This window comes from Ipomoea nil, unplaced genomic scaffold (genome assembly GCF_001879475.1).
Source record: "Ipomoea nil cultivar Tokyo-kokei standard unplaced genomic scaffold, Asagao_1.1 scaffold1043, whole genome shotgun sequence".
Lineage (NCBI taxonomy): Eukaryota > Viridiplantae > Streptophyta > Magnoliopsida > Solanales > Convolvulaceae > Ipomoea > Ipomoea nil.
The window spans coordinates 10248240-10270438 of NW_017617471.1; the positions used below are offsets into that span (position 1 = coordinate 10248240).

General features: G+C 34.6%; 1 protein-coding gene, 1 long non-coding RNA gene and 1 pseudogene across 6 annotated transcripts; all 3 read left to right on the forward strand.

Annotated features, from left to right (window-relative positions):
• The first annotated feature begins 317 nt into the window (after positions 1–317).
• On the forward strand, positions 318–3571 carry LOC109181762. 5 transcript variants are annotated; one of them, XR_002054260.1, is made up of 7 exons: positions 318–480; positions 550–708; positions 911–1058; positions 1137–1235; positions 1365–1418; positions 3093–3167; positions 3286–3571. It is a non-coding gene; the product is annotated as an uncharacterized LOC109181762 (long non-coding RNA). The 5 variants fall into 5 exon arrangements; XR_002054259.1 differs by having other exon boundaries at positions 1146–1235; XR_002054261.1 differs by lacking the exon at positions 911–1058.
• Positions 3572–16895: 13324 nt separating this feature from the next.
• On the forward strand, positions 16896–18129 carry LOC109181760 (carboxylesterase 1-like). Its single transcript, XM_019331671.1, has one exon. It carries the CDS (start codon positions 16993–16995, stop codon positions 17959–17961), a length of 969 nt encoding a protein of 322 aa, XP_019187216.1. The 5' UTR covers positions 16896–16992; the 3' UTR covers positions 17962–18129.
• Positions 18130–20960: 2831 nt separating this feature from the next.
• LOC109181761 lies at positions 20961–22199 on the forward strand (annotated as a pseudogene).

Below are 22199 nucleotides of genomic sequence, written 5' to 3' on the forward strand. Positions count from 1 at the left end.
AAACGTCGCTAAATATAACAATTTGCGACGTTATATTAAATAACGTCACTATATATTTTGGTAGATACAATAAGATTTTTTGTAATATTTGCTGACGAAATATAATTTTTTTGTCAGTAAAAATATAGAATTAACGACGTTTTATAACAAACGTCCCTAAATGTTTTATTTTAAAATTAATTTTAACATAAAACGTCAGGAAAAGTGAAAATATTTTGCGGGAAAGTTTTTTATTTTAGCGCCATTAGAAAACATTATCTTCATAAATTAAAAGAAAAAAAAATCTGCCTAAATATCTTCATTAGTCCAATCTTTAACTTCACCTCTCTATCTACACTACCAAACCAGGCGTACAATCTTCATCAGCACCGCTCCGCCGTTTCCGCAAGGAAGAGCGGCTAGGTTACAGTAAAGATCATCCTCTAAGCCAATGGTTCACTAATTTCTCTGCGGCGGATGAGCGCTTAAAACTTACAGCAGGTTAGTTATTTAGAATGGATTAGATCTTTTAAGTTTGATAATTACATGTGTATTTTGCTGTTCCCACAGATTAAAGAGGCCTAAGAACCTGCGTCTCTGGTTTTCCCCTCATCTTTGCAAAAATTGTCTCTGCTTCTAATCCCACAATTTTCTCTGCCTTCATCTCTGCAAAAACCCAGTGAAAGTTTTCCAAAGGATGCAAGCGTACAAGAGAAGATTCATATCCAGGTAAATACATACAAACCCTAATCAACTAATCTCCACCCTAGCATCCCTGTATAAACTCTTTTTTTTGGTATCATTTGGGTGATTTTTGCTCTCATTAGTTAGAATAGGATAACTTTCTCTCTAGCATTTAAAAAAAAAAAACTTTGTTGTGATTTGTTTTTTATGTATATATTTAAATTTATTATGAATTATTTATACGTAGGTGTGGGGTTTAGGAATTTAAGGGTTCCTTTTCCCATGATTTGGTGTGTCATATGTAAAATCTGAGCTGGTAGCTGGTAGGATGCAGCAGATTTGGGGGTGTGAGCTGTGTGGTTTTGGGTTACAAACAAACATAGTATAGATATCAAGTGAGTCCAGCATCTCTATTATCTAACCGGTTTGGGACTTATGAGAACTTATCCTCATATTTTACTAACTCCTTTTAGTTTATTTAGTTTCTGGTCAACAGGACACTTAATGAGAAAACTATAGCAAGTGGTTTTGGTTCCATTCACTTTCTTCTTGATGCCTCTGAACAACAACAAGTGGGAAACTTTTTTAACTGATTGTTTTCATCTGCTTTCTTAATAACTAATTAATCTTATCAAAGGAATTTGATTATAACTGAGTTTAGTACATGACCATTTTCTTTTTCCTTTTTGGCTTATTTGCAGTACAAACAAGCTATTTTGGCATATGCAATCCTTCTCAAAACATAAAATGACAAGGTTTTTCTCTTTACTTTGGTTTGCCTTCAGTGCATTGACCCTTTTTCCTTTTTTATTTGTTTAAAAAGAAAGATTCCTTGTGATGATTGGAGGTCTGATGCAGTCTTTATTACTCAATAAATTCTGTAAAAAATAAAAAATAAAAATGAGGGAGGGAGCGTTAGCCTGACCTCCAAATAACCAAAATGATGATAATGGGGCTGCTTCTTTTGGAGTATAGGGACTTTATCTGTTGCTAGTTGCTACTACTCTGTCCACTTGTATCGTATTCATTTGATCAGTTGAAGGAGTACTAGATGTACAATGAATGTCCTAACTGGTGTTTATTGGAGGTGTTGAGTCTAGCATGAAGGCAAGGTTTTAAATTTACGAATGTGAGGTTAGGGGATGATGTTGCAAGGATTAGCTGCTGCAGTTTTGGGGTGGCGGTAGGATACAGCTAGCTGCAAAAAGCACATTAGTATTAAACTCATCCATAAAATCCTATTCCTGTGGAGATTAGGAGATATAACCTTTTTCTCACCAATGCTTCAACATCTGAAAAGTGAGATATGTCCTCATCGCTATCACTGGGTAAATCTTCTTGCTCCAATAGTAAAGCCTCTGCGCTTGACTTTGGGATTGTTTCTTTTGTAGAGACCATTTCAATGTAGAACTCATCCGGTTGAACCCATTAGTGTAGCCAATTAGTCCAATATTTATTATTTAGATACTATATAAACATTTATTTAACAAAGGAAATGGCTAAAAAGATTAATGATTTATGTGGTGTGATTCTAGGCTAAGTCTAAATAAAATTTTCTATACAATGTGTGTTTCATGGCTCCTGGACATACAATATGACAATATATCAATTGATTTAGTTGCTTGTTGTGATGGATCATTGCTTAGGGTGAGAAGCAAACTTATAGCATTCATTTCTTATTGCTTTTTTGAGGTTTAAGAACTATGAAATATTTTTTTGTTGCTCTAGATATTAAGGAATCTGCCACTGGTTTTATACAGTTAAAATGTATGTTTAAGTTCTCTTCATACTAATATAACACCCCATGATTTCATTGCATGTGACCCACTCTGTTATTGTGTCTTGCATCACTGCAAACTTATCATATTTGCTTCATTTAATTTTTATGGTTACCGTGTTTTACTCAAGATCACACATTTCTTTTCTATTTTTCATATTTAATTTTAGGGTAATTATTTTTTGTCCAATTGCCTAAAATCTCCATAAATATCCTTACACTGTAAAACAATATTTAATCCATTATTTGCTAATCTTAATTTTTCAGATTAGGCAACACTTTTTAGCTTTACAAGGTAAAGTAAATTGCTAAGATTATGGTGTGATATCAAGTTTATGCTTTTATGATAAAATTAAAGTTGGGTGAAACTTGTAAATCTTATTCTTACACACTCATTTTATTTGTTTATTTATTTTTTGTTCTGAAGGGTGTATTTTTTGGAGTTGAAGGCCAAATGACGTTATTGTACTGTTATTTATGCTATTATTTTTGAAGGCACAGAAGGACTTTAACCATTACATGCATTACTGATTTATTTGCCGTTTATACTAAGTTCCTTTCGATGGCATTCTAATATTTTTATGTGGTTTGCTTTTAGTTTTATTTCTTTTAATTTTTGTTTGATCATAATTGTGTTATTCCTATTTCTTAGGAAATTAAAATTATGAATTTGAGTTGCAGTATATATATATGGCAGCATCAAGATTGCAATTTGATCTACAACAAGGTACATATTACTATGGATGGAATACTTGATATCTAAACTTTTATAGTGATTTTCTCTGAAAAACATCTATGTACAATTATTATTCATACTTGAAAAACATCTATGTTTTTAATGGCAGGGAATTATTGCATATCTAAACATCAAATCGGACCCGACCAGACATCATATCAGACATTCTCTCTAAGACAAAGGACTTCCAAAGTGCCGACCGCAATAACTTTGACAAACTTGAGAATTATTATCTGTCTTTATGTGCATAGAATGACATATATTCTCATGTCTAGTTTGGCCAACTTATTTAGGAACCATTTGTATCCCATTACATTCTTGTAATTCAATATTGTACTATGAAAAATATTGTTCTATTTTGAAATTTTAATTGATACTAAAATAGTTTATTTCAATTACATAAAATTGTTGTGAAAATCTTTTTAGATATAACTATATGTAAATGATCAATTATTTAAAAATTATAAATATCTCCAAATATAAAATTTAGTGATGACTACGAATATGGAAAAACGTCAGTAAATGTATTTTTATTGACAAATTGGTATTTACATAATTGTCAATAAATGTTAATTTCTTGACGCATTACCAATTTCGTCGCCAATTCAATTTATTCATGACAAACATCATTTTATGGAAAACGTCAGTAAAGACACATTTTCTGACGAAATCTTTTATTTCGTCACTAACTATTACTGACGTTTTTGTTTATGTTTCGTCTCAAAATGTATGTATTCCATGACATTATAAGACCATGCAAAAACGTCAATAATAGTAACATTTAGTGACGAAAACATAACTTCGTCAGTAATACCTTTCCATACGCCGCTAACCCGACGGTCGGGGCGACGTTTTTATTTCGTCAGTAAATACATTTGCTGACGTTTTTTTATTTTTTGTGACATTTAAAAAACGTCGCTAAATGTTAACATTCTTGTAGTGTTTGATATTTAATTACAAGATAATGTTAAAAAGAAGAGAATGAACAATGTAGTGAATATAATAAATTAATAAATTTGAAGGTAAGGAATCTTTTAATTGTAGAAAATAAATTAAGAGTATGTTAAGAATAATAAATAGTTAACGGAATATTCCGTTACTAAAGTTTAAACTAACGGAATTTAAGGTTATTTAAGGGAATAAAACAATATAATAGAGGGTAAATAAGGAAAATCATTAAAAGATACTAAAATCAAAATAATATGAACCATTCATTTTAAGAAACAATTAGTACCGACATTTTTTTTGTTCCAGTTAAGGGCCTAACATTATTCGCTTTTATTAGATTTGTAGATATATATATATATATATATATATATATATATATATATATATATATATATATATATATTATTTATTTAAATGTAAAATTTTAAAATATCATGTGATATCTAATAACACAATGCTTTATAATATATGCTAATAGTATGTTGTGATGTTTTAATATAACAACCAATTTAGTATTATAAAAAAAGTAACATTTTATAATTAATTTTAATGATTGATGTTTGAATTTTATCAACAATACAAATACTTAAATTTTATACCGTGCATCGCACGGGACAAATACTAGTTTTATTTTAATGATCCTAAAAAAACATTTTATTTTAGTGCAATGAAACCTAAAACCGGTTAGTGATTTGTGATAAAAGGTCACTTAGGTTCTGACATCATTTTCAATAAAAGATCGACTATCAAAGACTGACGTTGGTCGCAATAAAAAAATGGTTGCATTATATTCTCCGACAACCATTTCCGGCCGCCCCTCCAGAGAAAGGTGACCAGTTCTGGTAACCTCACCAGAGAAGGCAAGCAAAACCTGGTTGCCTTTCTTTAGAGAGGCGACCAGAAATGGTCGCCTTCTACGGAGATGCGAACAGAATTGGCCATCTTTCTCTAGAGAGGCGTCTAGAAATGGTTGCTGGAGAAGGCGACTAGCGATCAAAACTGGTCGCCGATGGTCGATTTTTTGTCGGAAATGGTGCCGAAATTCTAGTGAGCCACTATCACAGGTCGCTAATCGGTTTTTGGGGTTCATTGTACCAAAATAAAATGTTAATGGATTTAATCGCAACTTTAAAAAATGTAGGCACCTAATTGACTATTAAGATAAAGTTTGAGGGCTTATTTGACTCTTTTTCCAAAGAAGTTTCTAAATAATATATTCAATAGCAAAAACTTGTGTGAGTTCGTCTCACGAAGGATTGAGTCAAGATGAAATATAATACTTATACTAGAAAATGTAACTACTAATCGAGAATAAAGTGTTTATTACTTGGAAAATTGTAATATTTTTGAAGAAAAAATGTACGTAATACTTTTAAATATAGATGTAAAAGTATTACATTTTATTCTTCAAAAGTATTACATTTTCCGTACAAGTAACCAACACTTTCACCGATTATCATGAGTGTGATGACATTTCAGTTATCATTACTAGTGAGTGCTCATAGGTTGAACTCCGGTGATGGGGGTTTAGATTCTTTGAGCTGAAAATGATAATACTTTTATATCAAAATATAAAAGTATTACATTTTTATCAAAAAGTATTATAATTTTCATGATAAGTAACAAATAAATGAATAATTTATTCCTTATCAGTATTACATTTTTCAGTATAAGTATTACATTTAATATTGACCTGACTCGACCATTCTCAAAGATAATATAAGAATTTATGTGAGACAGTCTCACACAAATGTGATCCATATTGTTTTTGTTTAACACCATGATTCTCATCAGGAGTTTAACATTGAGCAATTTGAAATGATATCTGAAAAATTAATATTAAATTATGGTGTGTTTAGAAAGCATGAAAATGACTTCTGGAAAAAGTTTTCTGAAAAATGAGTCATTTTTCAGGAAACATTTTCATTTCTATTGTTTGGTTGCATTCCAGAAAATTGTTTTGGTGTGTTTGGTTCATTTTCTGGAAAATTAGCATAATTATTTTTAATTTTAAATATTTAAAATAAACAATGGTGGTAGTGGTGGTGGGGGTACGATGGAGGTGGCGGCGGCGGCGGGTGATTGGTTGCTCCACTGCTACACATGAAAAAAAGAGAATGTCATTTTTCGAAAAATCCCCTCTATTTTTCATTGGCCACACCTGATAGAATTTTCCATTTTCTCCCTCTAACCAAACACTATAAACTTGGACCAGGTTTCTAAATGTACCCTTAATCTAAATAGGTTTTAAATTTATACACTTTTTTTTTTTCTGAAAGAAGAAAGAAAGAAGAAAAGGTTTTAACCTAAATGATTTAAAATCAAGTCATTCGCACAAAAGTTTAACAAAATAGTCATGAGTTTTTTGCACTTTTGGTCTCACGACTATAGTGGCACTGGCAGAATTGATCCACGACTTTTGAACTTTGTAATTTTAGTTCACAACTATTGATTTTTTTTGTAAAAATGGTCCTTCCGGCCACTTTTCCGTCATAATTTCACCGGAAAAAAAATTCTCCATTTTAAGCCGGGTTAAAATTGACATTTTACTTATCTCAAAAAATTAAAAGAAAAAAAATTGATATTTGAATACATACAATATTACTGGGCTACATACTACTGCCCCAGGCGGCAGAATTCCTGGAGCAAGCAGGGTTGTCAGTAAGCGGCGGAGCGGCCGTGGCGTTCCCCGGGCTAGTTGGATTATCCGGCAGCAGCATTGGAGGTGCTCAGCACGTCTGCCGGATCATCCGAAGACATCGGAAAAGTAAAATGTCAATTTTAATCCGGCTAAAAATGCAGAATTTTTTTTCCGGTGAAATATTGACGGAAAAGTGACCGGAAGGACCATTTTTGCAAAAAAATCAATAGTCGTGGACTAAAATTGCAAGGTTCAAAAGTTGTGGATCGATTCTGCCAGTGCCACTATAGTCGTGGGACCAAAAGTGCAAAAAACTCAAATAGTCATGTTTACTATTCAAATTATTTAATGGAAAATACTACTTCTATTTGCAAATTTTACTCTCAACTTTTATCATCTCTCACAAAATTTTGGTGTTAAGATTTTCTTGAAACTCACACGATGAAAATAACTAATCATTAATTTATTGTCACGTCAAGGAGTAAAAATAAATTAATAGAAATAATAAAGAGTACATATAGTATAACTCTTAGTTATCGCAAATTATGCCGTGGAAATGTGTTCAGTTGTTCACCATGCTTGGTGAACACGGTCCCAAATGGCATTGTTTTTGCCGGAAAAAAAAATAGTTAATGTGATGTTAACGGCGTTTTGCATTCTATGTTCAGATTATGAATTTACATTTATTAATTTATGAATTTTCTGTTATGAGATTATAAATTTACAGTTATGTAATTATGAATGTTCTGTACATTCATATTCTTATAACAGAAAATTCATAATCTCATAACAGAAAATTCATAATTTCATAACAGAAAATTCATAATCTCATAAAAGAAAAATATTTATTAAATTATGAATTTTCTGTTATGAGATTATGAATTTACAGTTATGTAATTATGAATTTTCTGTACATTCATAATCTCATAACAGAAAATTCATAATCTCATAACAGAAAATTCATAATTTCAAACAGAAAATTCATAATCTTATAAAAGAAAATTCATAATTTCATAATTTCATAACTGCACATTCATAAATCCATGCATGCACATTCATAATTTATGAGCGTTGAATAAACTTGCGCGAAGAGAAAATGAAACCGCAAATGTAAATATGAAGAAGAAAAGTCGCGTTGTTAATTAAAAAAAAAAATTGGTGAAAGATAACGGTGCCCGTAGGCACTGTTACCGTTTAGGATTGTGTTCACCATGGATGGTGAACACGGTTCTATGGCATAACGATGGGTTAGTTATAAACTAGACATGTACATACATGGGAATGCATGGGTGGAGAATATGCAAACTAGAGAGTCAGATCACTCGGCTATGTTTCTCAGTATAAATGCACTCAATATACGCAGAGTAAGAGGACCGAGAAGGTTTAGATTTGAAAATGCATGGTTGTTGGGCGAGGGGTGCAAGGAGGTGGTGGAAACAGCCTGACAGGAGGGGAGGCCAGAAGGCTTGTTGCACTGTCAGCAATTTTGTGGGATGAAGTTGATGAAATGGGGGGGACAAATTCCATAGATTTGGTCGCCGAATAGGGCAATTACGGAAGCAGCAGGAGAAGTTCAGGGATATAGCGAATCCGGTCGCATTGGCCGAATTCCAACACAATGAGAATCAATTAAAAAAATTGGAGGCCCAGGAGGATGTATTTTGGAGACAGCGTGCGAAACAACACTGGCTCCGGGGTGCAGATGCTAACACCAAGTTCTACCACATGTATGCTTCTGCCCGTAGAAAAAAAGAATTTTATTGCTAGTATTAAGAATGCGGGCGGGGATTGGGTGGAGGATACAGAGATGCATTCGGTGATTCTGGATGATTTTAAGTGCATATTTACTACGAATAATTTGAGCTGTGATGATCCCCTTTTTGATGATTTCGCTCCCCATGCGTCGAATGAGGATAATGAATTGTTGAATCAGCCTTTTTCGAAAGAAGAAGTTTAGACCGCACTTTTTTCCATGTTCCTGGATAAAGCACCAGGCCCGGATGGAATGAATCCGGGTTTTTATCAGCACTTTTGGTCTGTTGTGGGGGATGATGTGTCTGGTTTTATTTTGCATGCCTTGAATTCGGGGGTGTTTCCAGAGGGTTTAAATGATACTAATATAGTATTGATTCCTAAAAAAGAGGTCCCGGAATCTGTTGCAGATTTGATACCAATTGCGTTAAGCAATGTCATTTATAGGATAATGGCAAAGATGCTGGCAAACAGAATGAAAGTTTTGATGGGAGATATCATCTCGGAATTCCAAAGTGCATTTATTCCTGACAGGTTAATTACAAATAATATTTTGGTGGCAGCGGAGGTGGGTCACTATTTGAATAAGAAGCAGTGTGGGGTAGTATATAGGTTGGAGTGCACTGAAGTTGGACATGTCAAAAACATACGATAGAATGGAGTGGGGTTTCCTGGAAAAAATGTTGACGGTACTGGGGTTTAGTGATAAATGGGTTCATCTAATATTGTTGTGTGTGACAACAGTGAGTTATACTGTAATGGTGAATGGGGAGGTGAGGGCGAGGCAGACCGACTCGTGAACTCAGACAGGGAGATCCTCTTTCTCCTTATTTATTTATTATCTGTGCTGAGGCGCCACTACTACAAAAATTGCTTACAACGTCGTCATTTTAACGTCGATTTTTTAAAAATCCGACGTTAAAAATTTAAAATAATTTTCATTTTTTTCTTAAAGACATAAGACGTCGGTTTTTGGTAAAAACCGACGTCTTATGTCTTAAAAATTAATAAAAAAGAAATTAAAAATTATACGACGTCGGGTTAATATATAGCCGACGTCGTAATATATTAATAATAATAAAAAATGAAATAAAAATACTATATGACGTCGGCTCATTTACAAGCCGACGTCATATATTTCTAAGATTATTTTTTAAATTGTTTTTGTTAATGATAAGACGTCGGTTCTGTAAAAGAACCGACGTCGTTACTTTTATTTTTTTTTTTAAAAATAAATATTTAAATATACGACGTCGCCTGCGATATAGCCGACGTCGTATACCCTAAATTTTAGGCTAATAACAAAACCTGGATCTGTACTTATTCTTCTTCCAAACAAAACCCTCCACAATCCACACGCTACTACTGCCACAAAAAGCCGTAGTCTCGCACTCTAAACCACCGCTCCACAGATTCCTTCTCATCGTCGCCACCGCCGTTGCCCTTCGACTTCCTCGTCACCACCGCCGTCGCCCTTCGACTTCCTCGTCGCCACCGCCCTCGCCCCCATCAACTTCCTCGTCGCCAGCCACTGCAACAACCTCGCCGCACGTCGTCGTTATCCGCAGCAGCTCGCCGGCCTCGCCGCACGTCGTCGTCGCCATAGGGTAATATATATTTATTTTTTTTAAATCGTTTTTTTTTTCTATATATATTTTGAATTATTTTTTATATATTTTGAATTTATGATATTCTCACGGTTATACACATACCGCCGTAGTAGGGAAGAGAGAGTTCTAGAATACACCGTGGCGCTTTTGCTCGCTCGATCCTTCCGGCACTTTATGCTCTCCATCCTTCCGGTAAGTCTGAATCTGGAAATATACTTTCGTGTTTGCTGAATTCTCAGATCTGTGGATTTCTCATTTTAAATTCGGTTGTGTAGATCGTTGAATAGGTTTTTGTATTTAAACTTTTACGGGCGCTGAGTATTGATCCTTTTTCTGCTTCTGATTTGATTGTTTTTGTATCGTAATGAGAAGTTGGATATTATTTTAAGTTGGAATAGAATTAGTCATGCTTGCATTGTTTGTTGCTACGGCCGGGGTCTTTATTTAACTGTTTTCTGGATACGTGATCGGCTTTTGGGATGAATTAAGCCATGATTGTATGATTTTCTTAGATGATGTAGTGTGTAGGGAGTATGTGTGTGCATGAAAGCTAATTCAGTGGCAAATTTTAATATTTCATGGTTCTGTTTCTGAGGTAGCTGTTGAATCTGATTCAGATCAATTCAAACTTGCAACAACATTCCATACTTCTTTATTTTTTTTGTTGGTAAAGATTAATGCAACAGAAAAGTTTAAGTTTTCCTATTTGTTCCAGTATGACTTCTGTTGAATCTTAATTTGATTAGTTGTAGCTCCAGAATGATAATTGCCTATTTTTTTTGTTTCTTTGGTAGACTATATATTAAGTTACACATCTATCTGTTGATGTCATAGTGAATCAGTTTGCTTTTGATTTGCATTAGAAGTATAATTTGGCAATTGTATAGGTTCTGGATTAAATGTTGTCTTGCTTTACTGTCATTAGAAGTATAATTTGAATATGTTCTACAAGTTTGACTTCTAAACTTGATTTTTTAGGCAACTACTATCTAACTTTTATCTTATGTGATTTTTATTATTCAAATTTGCTTTAGGCCTTTTTTTTTTTTTATAAAAAAAAAATGTAAACTAGCATCATACGGAGAAATATATCATATGAATTTGAACAAGTGTGTTAGAGCTTGGGTCACAGATGGATTGAGTATCCTACTAATTGGAGAAATATGAAACACAAGAAAGGAAAATAGAGAATATGTTTACTTTTACATTTGGAAAAAATAAAAAAAATAAATAAAAGAAAAAAAGAATGGAGAATGGAAATTTAGAAAAATGGAAGTAAATACAGCTTTAAATTTTGTGTACATGGGTTTTATTTCAGTACTCACAAGTCCTTGTTTGGTCTAGCTAAAGTTTATTGAAATGGAGACTTTTCTGGAAACTCTCAACTATGAAGCTTTTTGAAATATATGTTTTTACCTCTTATTTGGCTTTAAAAAGTTTTTCCCTTTTAAGTGTTTGACCCAGCTTTTATTTTTTGGAGTAGATAAGATGCAATGCACTTTAGGCCAAACAACTGAATGAATCATTAAATCCAACTTGTCTAAATAGCAATTATATAGTTATAGTATATATTATATTCACTTAATATTAATATTTTTTTTTTTTTGTAGTGGACATTGGATGTTGATGGCGATTTATCCATGAAATATTTTAGTTTGATTCACTTGGTCACTCGCCACGTGATGACATTAAAGAGGTAATGAAAATGTATGCAAATTTATAAATAATTATTAGTTATTGATATAGTGATGTCAAGTACTTATACATATTTTATGTTTTATATTAATAGGTGTATCCATGCAACAAGCTTCTTGATTAGAAAGAAACCAAATCGTTCCCTAAAATGGAGTATATGTTCGGTAAGTATTTCATATATTTTGTAAAACTACATTTATCTTATTGTTTTTTAGTAAAAAAAAAAAATGTAATTATATTCTAATTCATTTGTAGTGTGTCATACAAAGAGGAATTATCGAATGTGATTATTATGTTATTATGAAATTCATGTTGGAGAGACAAGGATGTTTGTCCTACACTCAACAAGAGATTGATGAAGTTATGGTGTAAGTCTTTTATTGATGAAGTTTAGTTGATGTAGATAATTTAAGTTTGAAATTATTATTATTATTATTAATTGTAGAATTATCATAAATTTAACTTATTTAGTTGATGATATGAGTTGCTTTTGAATTAATTATAAGATTTATTAGTTTTGATTAATTATGAGATTTTGAATATCAAATTGCTGGACAGGTTAAGAAAATTGTTGTGAATTGTAAAAGCTATACAGGATTAATTGGGTGGTGAATTTGTAAAAGCTATACTGGATTAATTGGGTGGAAAATCGTTAAAAAAGGGCTTTTATTTTTTTTATTTTTTAAGTTCACATAAGACGTCGGTTTTTTGTTAAAAACTGACGTCTTATATGTATTTATTTTGTTTTTTTTTTTAAATATACGGCGTCGGTTTTTTAAAAAACCGACGTCGTTTCTTAATTAAAAATAATTTTAAAAATTTTACGACGTCGGTTATTACTTAATAACCGACGTCGTATGTTAATATTAAAAATTTAAAAATTATACGACGTCGGTTTTTTCAACCGACGTCGTATCTCATTATTTACGACGTCTTCTACCTAGACGTCGGTCGAAAACCGACGTTAAATGGGGTCAAAAAACCGACGTTAAAGCCCTTTTTTGTAGTATCGGCGCTTTCGATGTTGTTGCAGAAAGAACAGATGGCATGATCTATTCATGGATGTAGAGTGGTCAGGGGTGCTCCCCCGGTGTCTCATTTATTCTTTGCGGTTGACAGCCTACTTTTCTTTAAAGCAAACATCCATGAGGCTACTGTGATTAAAGAATGTTTGATGAGATATGAGAAACTATCAGGACAGGCTGTGAATTATAACAAGTCAAATATATGTTTTAACCGTAATACGCAACACATGGTCAGAACACAGGTGGCGAACTGTCTTGAGGTAGTGCAGGTAAGTAATTTTGGGAAATGTCTGGGCCTCCCATCGTTTGTGGGCAGAAATAAAAGAGCAGTTTTTTCCTATGTGGAGGAAAAAATTAGGCAGAGGATTGGATCGTGGAACACAAAATTGTTGTCTCAGGCTGGTAAGGAAGTTTTATTGAAAAGTGTGGCTCAATCTATGTCAACCTTTTCAATGAGTGTTTTTTTGTTACCTGAAACAGTTTGTCAATCCATTGAGAGGGCCATGAATAGATACTGGTGGGGAAGTGGCAGAGATAAGGGGATTCATTGGAAAGCATGTGATAAGTTATGTATCCCCAAGAAGTTTGGTGGTTTGGGTTTCTAGGAGTTGAGGGCTTTTAATTTAGCTATGCCGGGCAAGCAGGCATGGTGTTTTTTGACAAACCCAGAGTCTCTGGTGGCAAGGATTTATAAAGCCAGGTATTACCCCACTTCTAGTTTTGTTGATGCAACTATTGGTAATTGCCCAAATATTTGTTGGAGAAGTATTATGGCAGCACATCCAATAGTGGTAGTTGGGATAAGACGTAGAATTGGAAATGGGGAGACAACTCTTATTTGGGGACATCCATAGCTCCAGGATAATCCAAGTCCCTTGATACAAACAATTATGTCTGAGGAGTTAAGAGAGGCATGAGTAGCAGGTTTGATTGATCCACAAACACAAACATGGGATCCACATATTTTATCTGATTTATTTATCCCAGAGGATGTGAGCAGAATAATCATGATTCCTGTTAGCCCTGATTATGATGACTCATGGTACTGGATAGGTGATCTAAAAGGGATTTATTCAGTAAAGAATGCCTACAGGCGTATTGTTGGTGATTATGAGAATAACCCATGTGATTTTGATAAATGAGTTAAGATGTGGAAATTGAAAGTACCACCAAAATGGAAGATTTTTGTGTGGAGAGCAGTATGTGATATTTTACCCACTACCACAAATCTAATTAATAAGAGGGTGGAGATTGACCCGACATGCCCTATGTGCAGATTTAATAATGAAGATGTTTTGCATGCATTAGTTTATTGTGAATATTCTGTACTAGTTTGGAATATAACACAATTACCTATCATGAATATTATTACAGATTCATTTACGGAATGGTTAACCGGGGCTATGGCAATTTTAACAGAGGAACAAACACAACTGTTGGTGGGTGTTCTATACAATATTTGGAGAAGCCGCAATTCGGCAGTGTGGGAAGGTGCCATGACACGACCGCAGGCTGTGGTGAAGGGGGCGGCAACCTTGTTGAATGCTTATGGTGCAATACACGGTCGTACCGCGAGAGATGGTTTACGGGCACAATCCGAACCGGTGGTGCCTGGCAATCACATGCGATGCTATATAGATGCGGGGTTTCGGCAGGAAACCGGGGAGACTACGTATGGAATTGTGTTATTAGAGCCCGGTGGCTCGTTTGTGGCAGCTAAGAATGGCAGATCACCCGTTTGTTTTTCACCCCTCATGGCGGAGGCTATGGCTTTTAAAGAGGCACTGTCCTGGTTAGTAGAAAGGAGTATTAATTCAGCCGATCTGCTCACGGATTGTATGGTTCTGCGATCCGCTATACATCACCAAACTACACCCGTTCACTCGTACACTGGGTTAGTAATTGATCAGTGCAAGACAATGATGTATTTATTTAGTTCTATTTCATTAAGCTATGTGCCTAGACAGTTTAATTTACATGCGCATACTTTAGCTTCGTTAGCTTTTACTCAAGAACATTCTATGTATTGGGATTCTATCCCTCTTGACGCTATTATAACTTTCATCAATTAATACAATCGACAGATTGATTTTTCAAAAAAAGACCTGTACATACATTATTTTTATCTCCATAAAATGATTTTGTAAATTCCGGTCTATAAAAATCTGCATTAGTACTAGAGCTAGTTAGGAGTTAGGAATATAGTAGCATTAGTAGTTGTATTAAGTTTTTTTTTTTTTTGAAAATAGTAGTTGTATTAAGTTGAATAAGTTACCATTCAAAAAAAAAAAAAAGGTTGAATAAGTTCAGCAGCAATTGGACCAGAGAGTGACAGATCATATCCAAAGTCAGACAAAACTATTGAAAAAAGAGTTTTTAATATAAAAACAATACATTTAATATGAAAAATAATTAAGTAATGCCATGTTATGATGCGAGTATTAAAAATTAAATTTAGTAGAATAATGTAGCATCACTTGTATAATATTTTAGAATATTTGACATGCAATTTTGAGAGTAGGATGTGGAATTGCTTTAGATGCCACTGTCATCTCATTTATGGAAGCTGCAAATATTATGCTCTCCACTATATTATACTTCAAAATGATTCAATAAACATATTTTCATTTTTTAGAATATATGTTTGGTTCATGGAATGATATTTCGGGGAATTGAAATCTCATTTCATTTCATAATAAATGGAAGAAATGATTATTTAATTTGTTAAACAAATAGACTTCAAAAAATTATTTTATAATGTTTGGTTAATTAAGTTGATGAATAAAAATAGAAGGCAAAACTGGTCAAATTGACCCATCTATCTATTAGGTACAAGTGCTCAATTTAGCCATTCATCTAAATATGAGCTAATTTGATACATATATTCCTAAAGTTTTTGCATTTAAAAAATAAATTATTTATTGGATGCCAAGTCAAAAAAATTTATTTGGTAAATGCATAATTTTAAGAAGTTTATGTATCAAAGTAGCTCTTATTTTAGATATAATTGAGCATGCACTTCTAAGTTCTGAGTAGTAAATTAGTCTATTTGACACTTCTGCCCAAAAAGAATAAGTATTTAAAAGACAACAACAAATACACAAACATTAACAAAGCGTTTGGTTGGAAGGAAGGAATGTGCGTAAGTTTTGTACTTAATGTGCCTGAGATTTGTACTTAATGTGCGTGAATGTGTAATGTTAATGTGCGTGAGTTTTGTACTTAAGGTGTGTGAGTATTGTGCCTAAGGTGCGTGAGCTTTGTGCTTAATGTGCGTGAGTCTGTACTTAATGTGAGTTGTTATTGAAACTTTAAAGTGCATGAGTTTTATGCTTAATGTGCATAAGTTTTATGCTTAATGTGCGTGAGTTTTTTGTTTAATGTGCGTGAGTCGTGTGCTTAAGGTGCGTGAGTTTTTTGCTTAATGTGCGTGAGTCGTGTGCTTAAGGTGCATGAGTTTTGTACTTAATGTGCGTGAGTGCGTACTTAATGTGAGTTGTTTTTTAAAACTTAAGGTGCATATATTTTTGTGATTAACATGCGTGAGGCTTGTACTTAACATGCGTAAGACTTGTACTTAACATGTGTGAGGCTAGTGCTTAACATGCGTGGAGTTTGTGTGCTTAATGTGCGTGTGTTGTGTACTTTAATTGCGTCAGGTTAATGCTTATCGTGCGTTCACTTGAACAATCCCACGGAAAGGTTCCAATGCACCGGATCCCTTCCATATATATATATATATATATATATATATATATATATATATATATATATATATATATATATATGGCTTCAACTAAGAATATAATAATTTTTCAATAAAAAGTGATGATTGATCACTACGTTAAATCAAATTAAGCAACCTACTTGTCAGACTTGTCAAACAGTTCTAGAATGAGAGGAAAAATTTTGTTGGACTAATCCTATGGCACCTTCTGGTAAACAGTCATCACAAAATATATATTAATTCTCTACGAAACTTCATGGAAGCCAGAAGTTGAATTTTTAATTAGAGATGAAGTTGACGTAAATTAAAACTTATAAAAACGATAATGCTCAATTGCTCATTCACACTATCTAGAGACTGGAGTTCAACATCTTGTCTTCAAACTTACCCAATTTCTCTACTCTGAATTATTGTAGCCATGGATCCCAAAGATGTTGAGATCTATGGCATGTTAGGCTTTGAATGCAACCCAGACGGTTCAATCACACGTCAACGAGAACTTCCTTCCACCTTCGAGCCGACATCCGCCATTGATCCTTCCTTAGTCCTCGCAAAGGACATCTCCATCAACCAATCCAAAAGCATTTGGGCTCGAATTATCTTACCCAGAAACGCTGTTGATTCTCAGCCTCTATCCAAGCTGCCCCTCATAGTCTACTTTCACGGTGGAGGATTCATGGTGTGTAAAGTCGACACGCCCAACTTTCAAGATTTCTATCGCCATATCGCCACTGAAGTATCTGCGGTGGTAATCTCCGTTGAGTACCGCCGCGCGCCGGAGCACCGGTTACCGGCGGCCTACTATGATTGTATGGAAGCACTGTATTGGATAAAGAACAGCGACGATGAGTGGCTCGCAAAATACGTTGACTTTTCTAGATGTTTTCTGATGGGCACAAGCGCCGGTGGCAACATAGCCTACCGGGTGGGTATAAGCGCATCATCGTTTAGTACGGAGCTGAAGCCATTAGAGATCAGAGGGCTGATATTACACCACCCATATTTCGGAGGGAAAGAGAGGACCGCATCGGAACTAAGATCGGTGGATGACAAGCTTTTTCCTTTGCGCCTAAATGATCTGATGTGGGAGACGGCACTTCCGGCCGGCGCTGACCGAGATCACGTTTACTGCAATGCGGTGGTGGAGATCCGGTCAAATCCCGGCATGTTTGATCAGGTGAAACCTCTGGGGTTGAAGATTATGGTGTCGGGTTGCGGTGGGGATCCATTGGTTGACCGCCAAGTTGAGGTTTTGAATGCTTTGAGAGACGCCGGCGTGGAAGTGGTGGGCAGGATTATTGAGGGAGGCCACCATGGCCTTGAAATTGCCGATCCATTGAAAGCTAAAGAGTTGTGTATTGCGATAAAGGAGTTTGTAGCATCATAATTTGTTCCGTCGAAACCTATTTTCACCAGTTCAATCTTCACCGACTGTAGCTGCCTTTGGTGGTCAAGAATATTGAAAATAATATAAATAAAGTCGGCTTTGTAATATTACTTCAACTAGTATGTCACATGTCACTCCCCATGTTGAATAATTATATTATTTATAAAATGTATATAATGTAAAATAAATAAATACATTTTTAAAATATTATATGACATTCTAACCATCTCTTATTATATTCCGTAATAAAGTATATATATTCTACCTTATATTAAATTTTGCCTTATAATAAATTAGTATTTGAATATTTCTTTTAAATTAAAGAACACTAACCTATCACTTGTCAAACTCTAAAAATATCATACTGATACACAAAAGTCTCAATATAGGGATGACAATGTACCCCGTCTCGATAGAGACGAGAATGGAAAAAAAATTTGAAAAACGAGAACGAGAATGGAGAATATATGTGATTCCCCGCCAGGAACGGGGACAGGGACGGGAATAGGGATGGGGAGTATATCCTCGCCCCGCTCCGTTGCCATCCCTATCTCAATAAGCAAAAGACATCTCCCAAAAGTCTCAATAGGCAAAAGACATCTCCCAGTCTCAATAGGCAAAAGACATTGACTAAATGCATTTAATCTACTCACCAATTATGATTGGCCATTGAATTATTTTATAAGGTAATTGGCATATTTTCTCAAGATAAAGCCACCAACTAGTCGACTAGATGTTGAGACTATTGAGCATGATATATATAGGGAAAATGATATTTTTTCTCTCAAAATTATATGTATATAGCACATTTTTCTCCTAAATTATTCATGTTCTGATATATTAAATTGACATTTTTACCTTTAAAGTAAACATTTTATTTATTTTTCTCCTCCAATAAATTATTGCTTATACATAGTAATGACCACGATTCGGTTCGAACTGAACTGGGCACTATAGCAATCAAATTGAAAGTTTCCGGTTATGATTCAGATCCAGAACCCAATATTTGAATTTCAGTTTATTAAAATCATGAATCGAAAAAATTAAATCATAAACCGTGAACCGGCGGTTCGAATGGGAACATCTACTAGCATTAGTTTAAAATTAGAATTATAATATCTACAAATAGTATATGTTCTCTTTTACATTTATTCTAATTCTTACATATAAGTATATATGACCGCGATTTGATTTTGATTTGAACCATCGATTTACGGTTCTAAATCCAGTTTGAATTGCTGGTACGGTTCAAACCTTATTTTAAAATTTTATTTTTTATTTTTAAAATAGTCTAAATTCAACAATAAATGTATTTTATTTTTTTCAGTTCGAAACATGAACCGATTGTTCCGGTTCGCGATTTTAATAAACTCTAAATATCGGGTTTCGGTTCTAAATATATAAATAAAAAGTAAATCCAAGTCCCTTGCTGCTTGCTCTGCCGTTGAGCTCATACTCTCACAGGTATCTCTCGTAAATGCTTTATTTCATTTCATTATGGTTTGTTATCAAAAGTTCTATATTATATTATGTGTTATGTTGTTTACATAGTCCATATCCAAAGTCTAATATATAACAAAATGGCAATCTAAAGTTCAAATGGTATTTGGTTCGGTTCGGTTTTTACCGAACAATTCAGTTCGGTTCGAGTTTTTACCGAACTGTTTGGTATACAAGAATCTATTACTGTTTGGTTGTTCGGTATATTACTAAATCTAACTAGTTTGGTACGGTTCGGTTCGAGAAAACTGAACCGAATTGTCCACCCTTAAAGTTAGTTATCAAAATGGTCCCTTGACTATAGCGATACCAATTTGGTCCCAAGTTAACGGTTGACTAACGGTCAAACAAACAGAGGATCAAATTGGTTAAGATTTTTAAAGTTGAGGGACTTAATTGGTCAAAAAAATAGTTAATGACCAAATTGGTAATTTCGCTATAGTTAAGGGACCATTTCGGTAATTAACTCTTATTTTTATGTTTGGATTAATGATTTTAGATTTTTGTTTTGATTTTTTTTTGTTCTGGTGCTTTGTATGTCATTATATTAGAATCAATTGTTTTAATTTTTTATTTTTGAAAATTTTAAACCTTTATTCTCATTATAGGCTCATACATAACAAAACATCAATATTTGTAATCATTTCAATTCCACCCTACTACCAAACATGCAAAATACTTTTACTAAAACTCATACTATTACCAAATATATGATTTCCATTTTGATTTCGATTCCTTTATACGAATCAAACACACCCTTATTTTCATCAACAAGCCACAGATCGCATCTACCGTCCTAAATATGAGATAGAAGATTTCCCTCCAAGCATTTCAAGTAGCACTTACAACGGTATAGAAGGCCAGGATCCACTGTGATTGGACACTCCTGAGTAGGGTACCCCGTCAGGAGCATGTCCATGCACTTAGGACTTGTAGCTTGACTACTCTACTCAGAATACTGGTCGGACCAAGTAGCCAGGCTCCTCGCTGGGGCGTCGGGTTTAGGCCTTGTTGCTCACCCCTCAGCAGGTAGTCGGGGTGGTGCGGCCGACTAGGTGTCGAACCTAGAGGTGATAATAAGATGAGATTTTTCAGAGATTTCCTCTAGGTTTATATTTCTATACTGTAGCTTCATTATTTCTAAACTGTAGATTCATAATTTCTATATTATAGATTTATAATTTCTAAACAGTATAGTTATCAAATTATGAACATATAGTTTAGTGATTTGTGAATACAGAGTTCAACAATTGAGAATATGAACATAGAGTTTTGTTATTGTGAATATAGAGTTCCATAATTATGAATCTATAGTATAGAAATTATGAATTTATAGTATATAAATTATAAATTTAATTTTGTATGCATCATGCAGGTGCACACAGTTGCACAACATAATTTGCCAAAAAGGGAAGACTTGGCCGCCCTTATCCGCCAGTAGCGAGCTAAATCAGTCAGTACTGTTTATAAATTGTATGCATACTCCTCAAACTTGTCAAATACTTCTAGAATGATATAAACAGTATGATGGATTATTCCTAGCCGCTTTCTGATATACAATTTGTACTTATCCTCTCTGAATCTTCAAAGAAGCAACAAACTGAATTTGTAATTGGAGATTAAGTGGATGTAATTTAAAAATCGTAAAAGAAAGCAAAACCTATATATATATACACTAGATAGCCATATAAGAAGTCCAACATCTTGTGTTAAACTTAGCCAATTTCCACACATCAAATTGTAGCCATGGATCCCAAAGATGCTGAGATCTATGCATGGGATGTTAGGCTTTGAATGCAACCCAGACGGTTCAATCACACGTCAATGGGAACTTCATTCTACCTTCGAGCTAACACCCGCCATTGATCCTTCTTTAGTCCTCGCAAAGGACATCTCCATCAACCAATCCAAAAGCATTTGGGCTCGAATTATCTTACCCAGAAAAGCTGTTGATTCTCGGCCTCTATTCAAGCTGCCTCTCATAGTCTATTTTCACGGTGCAGGATTTATCGTGAGTACAGTGGACACGCCTTACTTTCAAGATTTTTATCGCCATATCGCCACTGAAACATCTACGGTGGTGGTTTCCGTTGAGTACCGCCGCGCGCCGGAGCACCAGTTGCCGGCGGCCTACGATGACTGCATGGAAGCACTGTATTGGATAAAGAACAGCGACGATGAGTGGCTCACAAAATACGCTGACTTTTCCAGATGTTTTCTGATGGGCACAAGCGCCGGTGGCAACATAGCCTACCGCGTGGGTCTAAGCGCATCATCGATTTGTACGGAGTTGAAACCATTAGAGATGAGAGGGCTGATATTACACCACCCATATTTCGGGGGAAAGAGAGGACCGCATCGGAACTAAGATCGGTGGATGATAAGCTATTTTCTTTGCGCCAACTTGATCTGATGTGGGATATGGCACTTCCGGCCGGCGTTGACCGAGATCACGTTTACTGCAATGCCATGGCGGAGATCCGGTCAAATCCCGGCATGTTTGATGAGGTGAAAGCTCTGGGGGTGAAGATTCTGGTGTGGGGTTGCGGTGGGGATCTGCTGGTTGACCGCCAAGTTGAGATTTTGAATGCGTTGCGAGACGCAGGTGTGGAAGTGGTGGGCAGGATTATTGAGGGAGGCCATCCCGGCCTTGAGATTGCTGATTCATTGAAAGCTAAAGAGTTTTGTATTGCGATAAAGGAGTTTGTGGCATCCTAGTCCTAGCTAATAAGGTACGT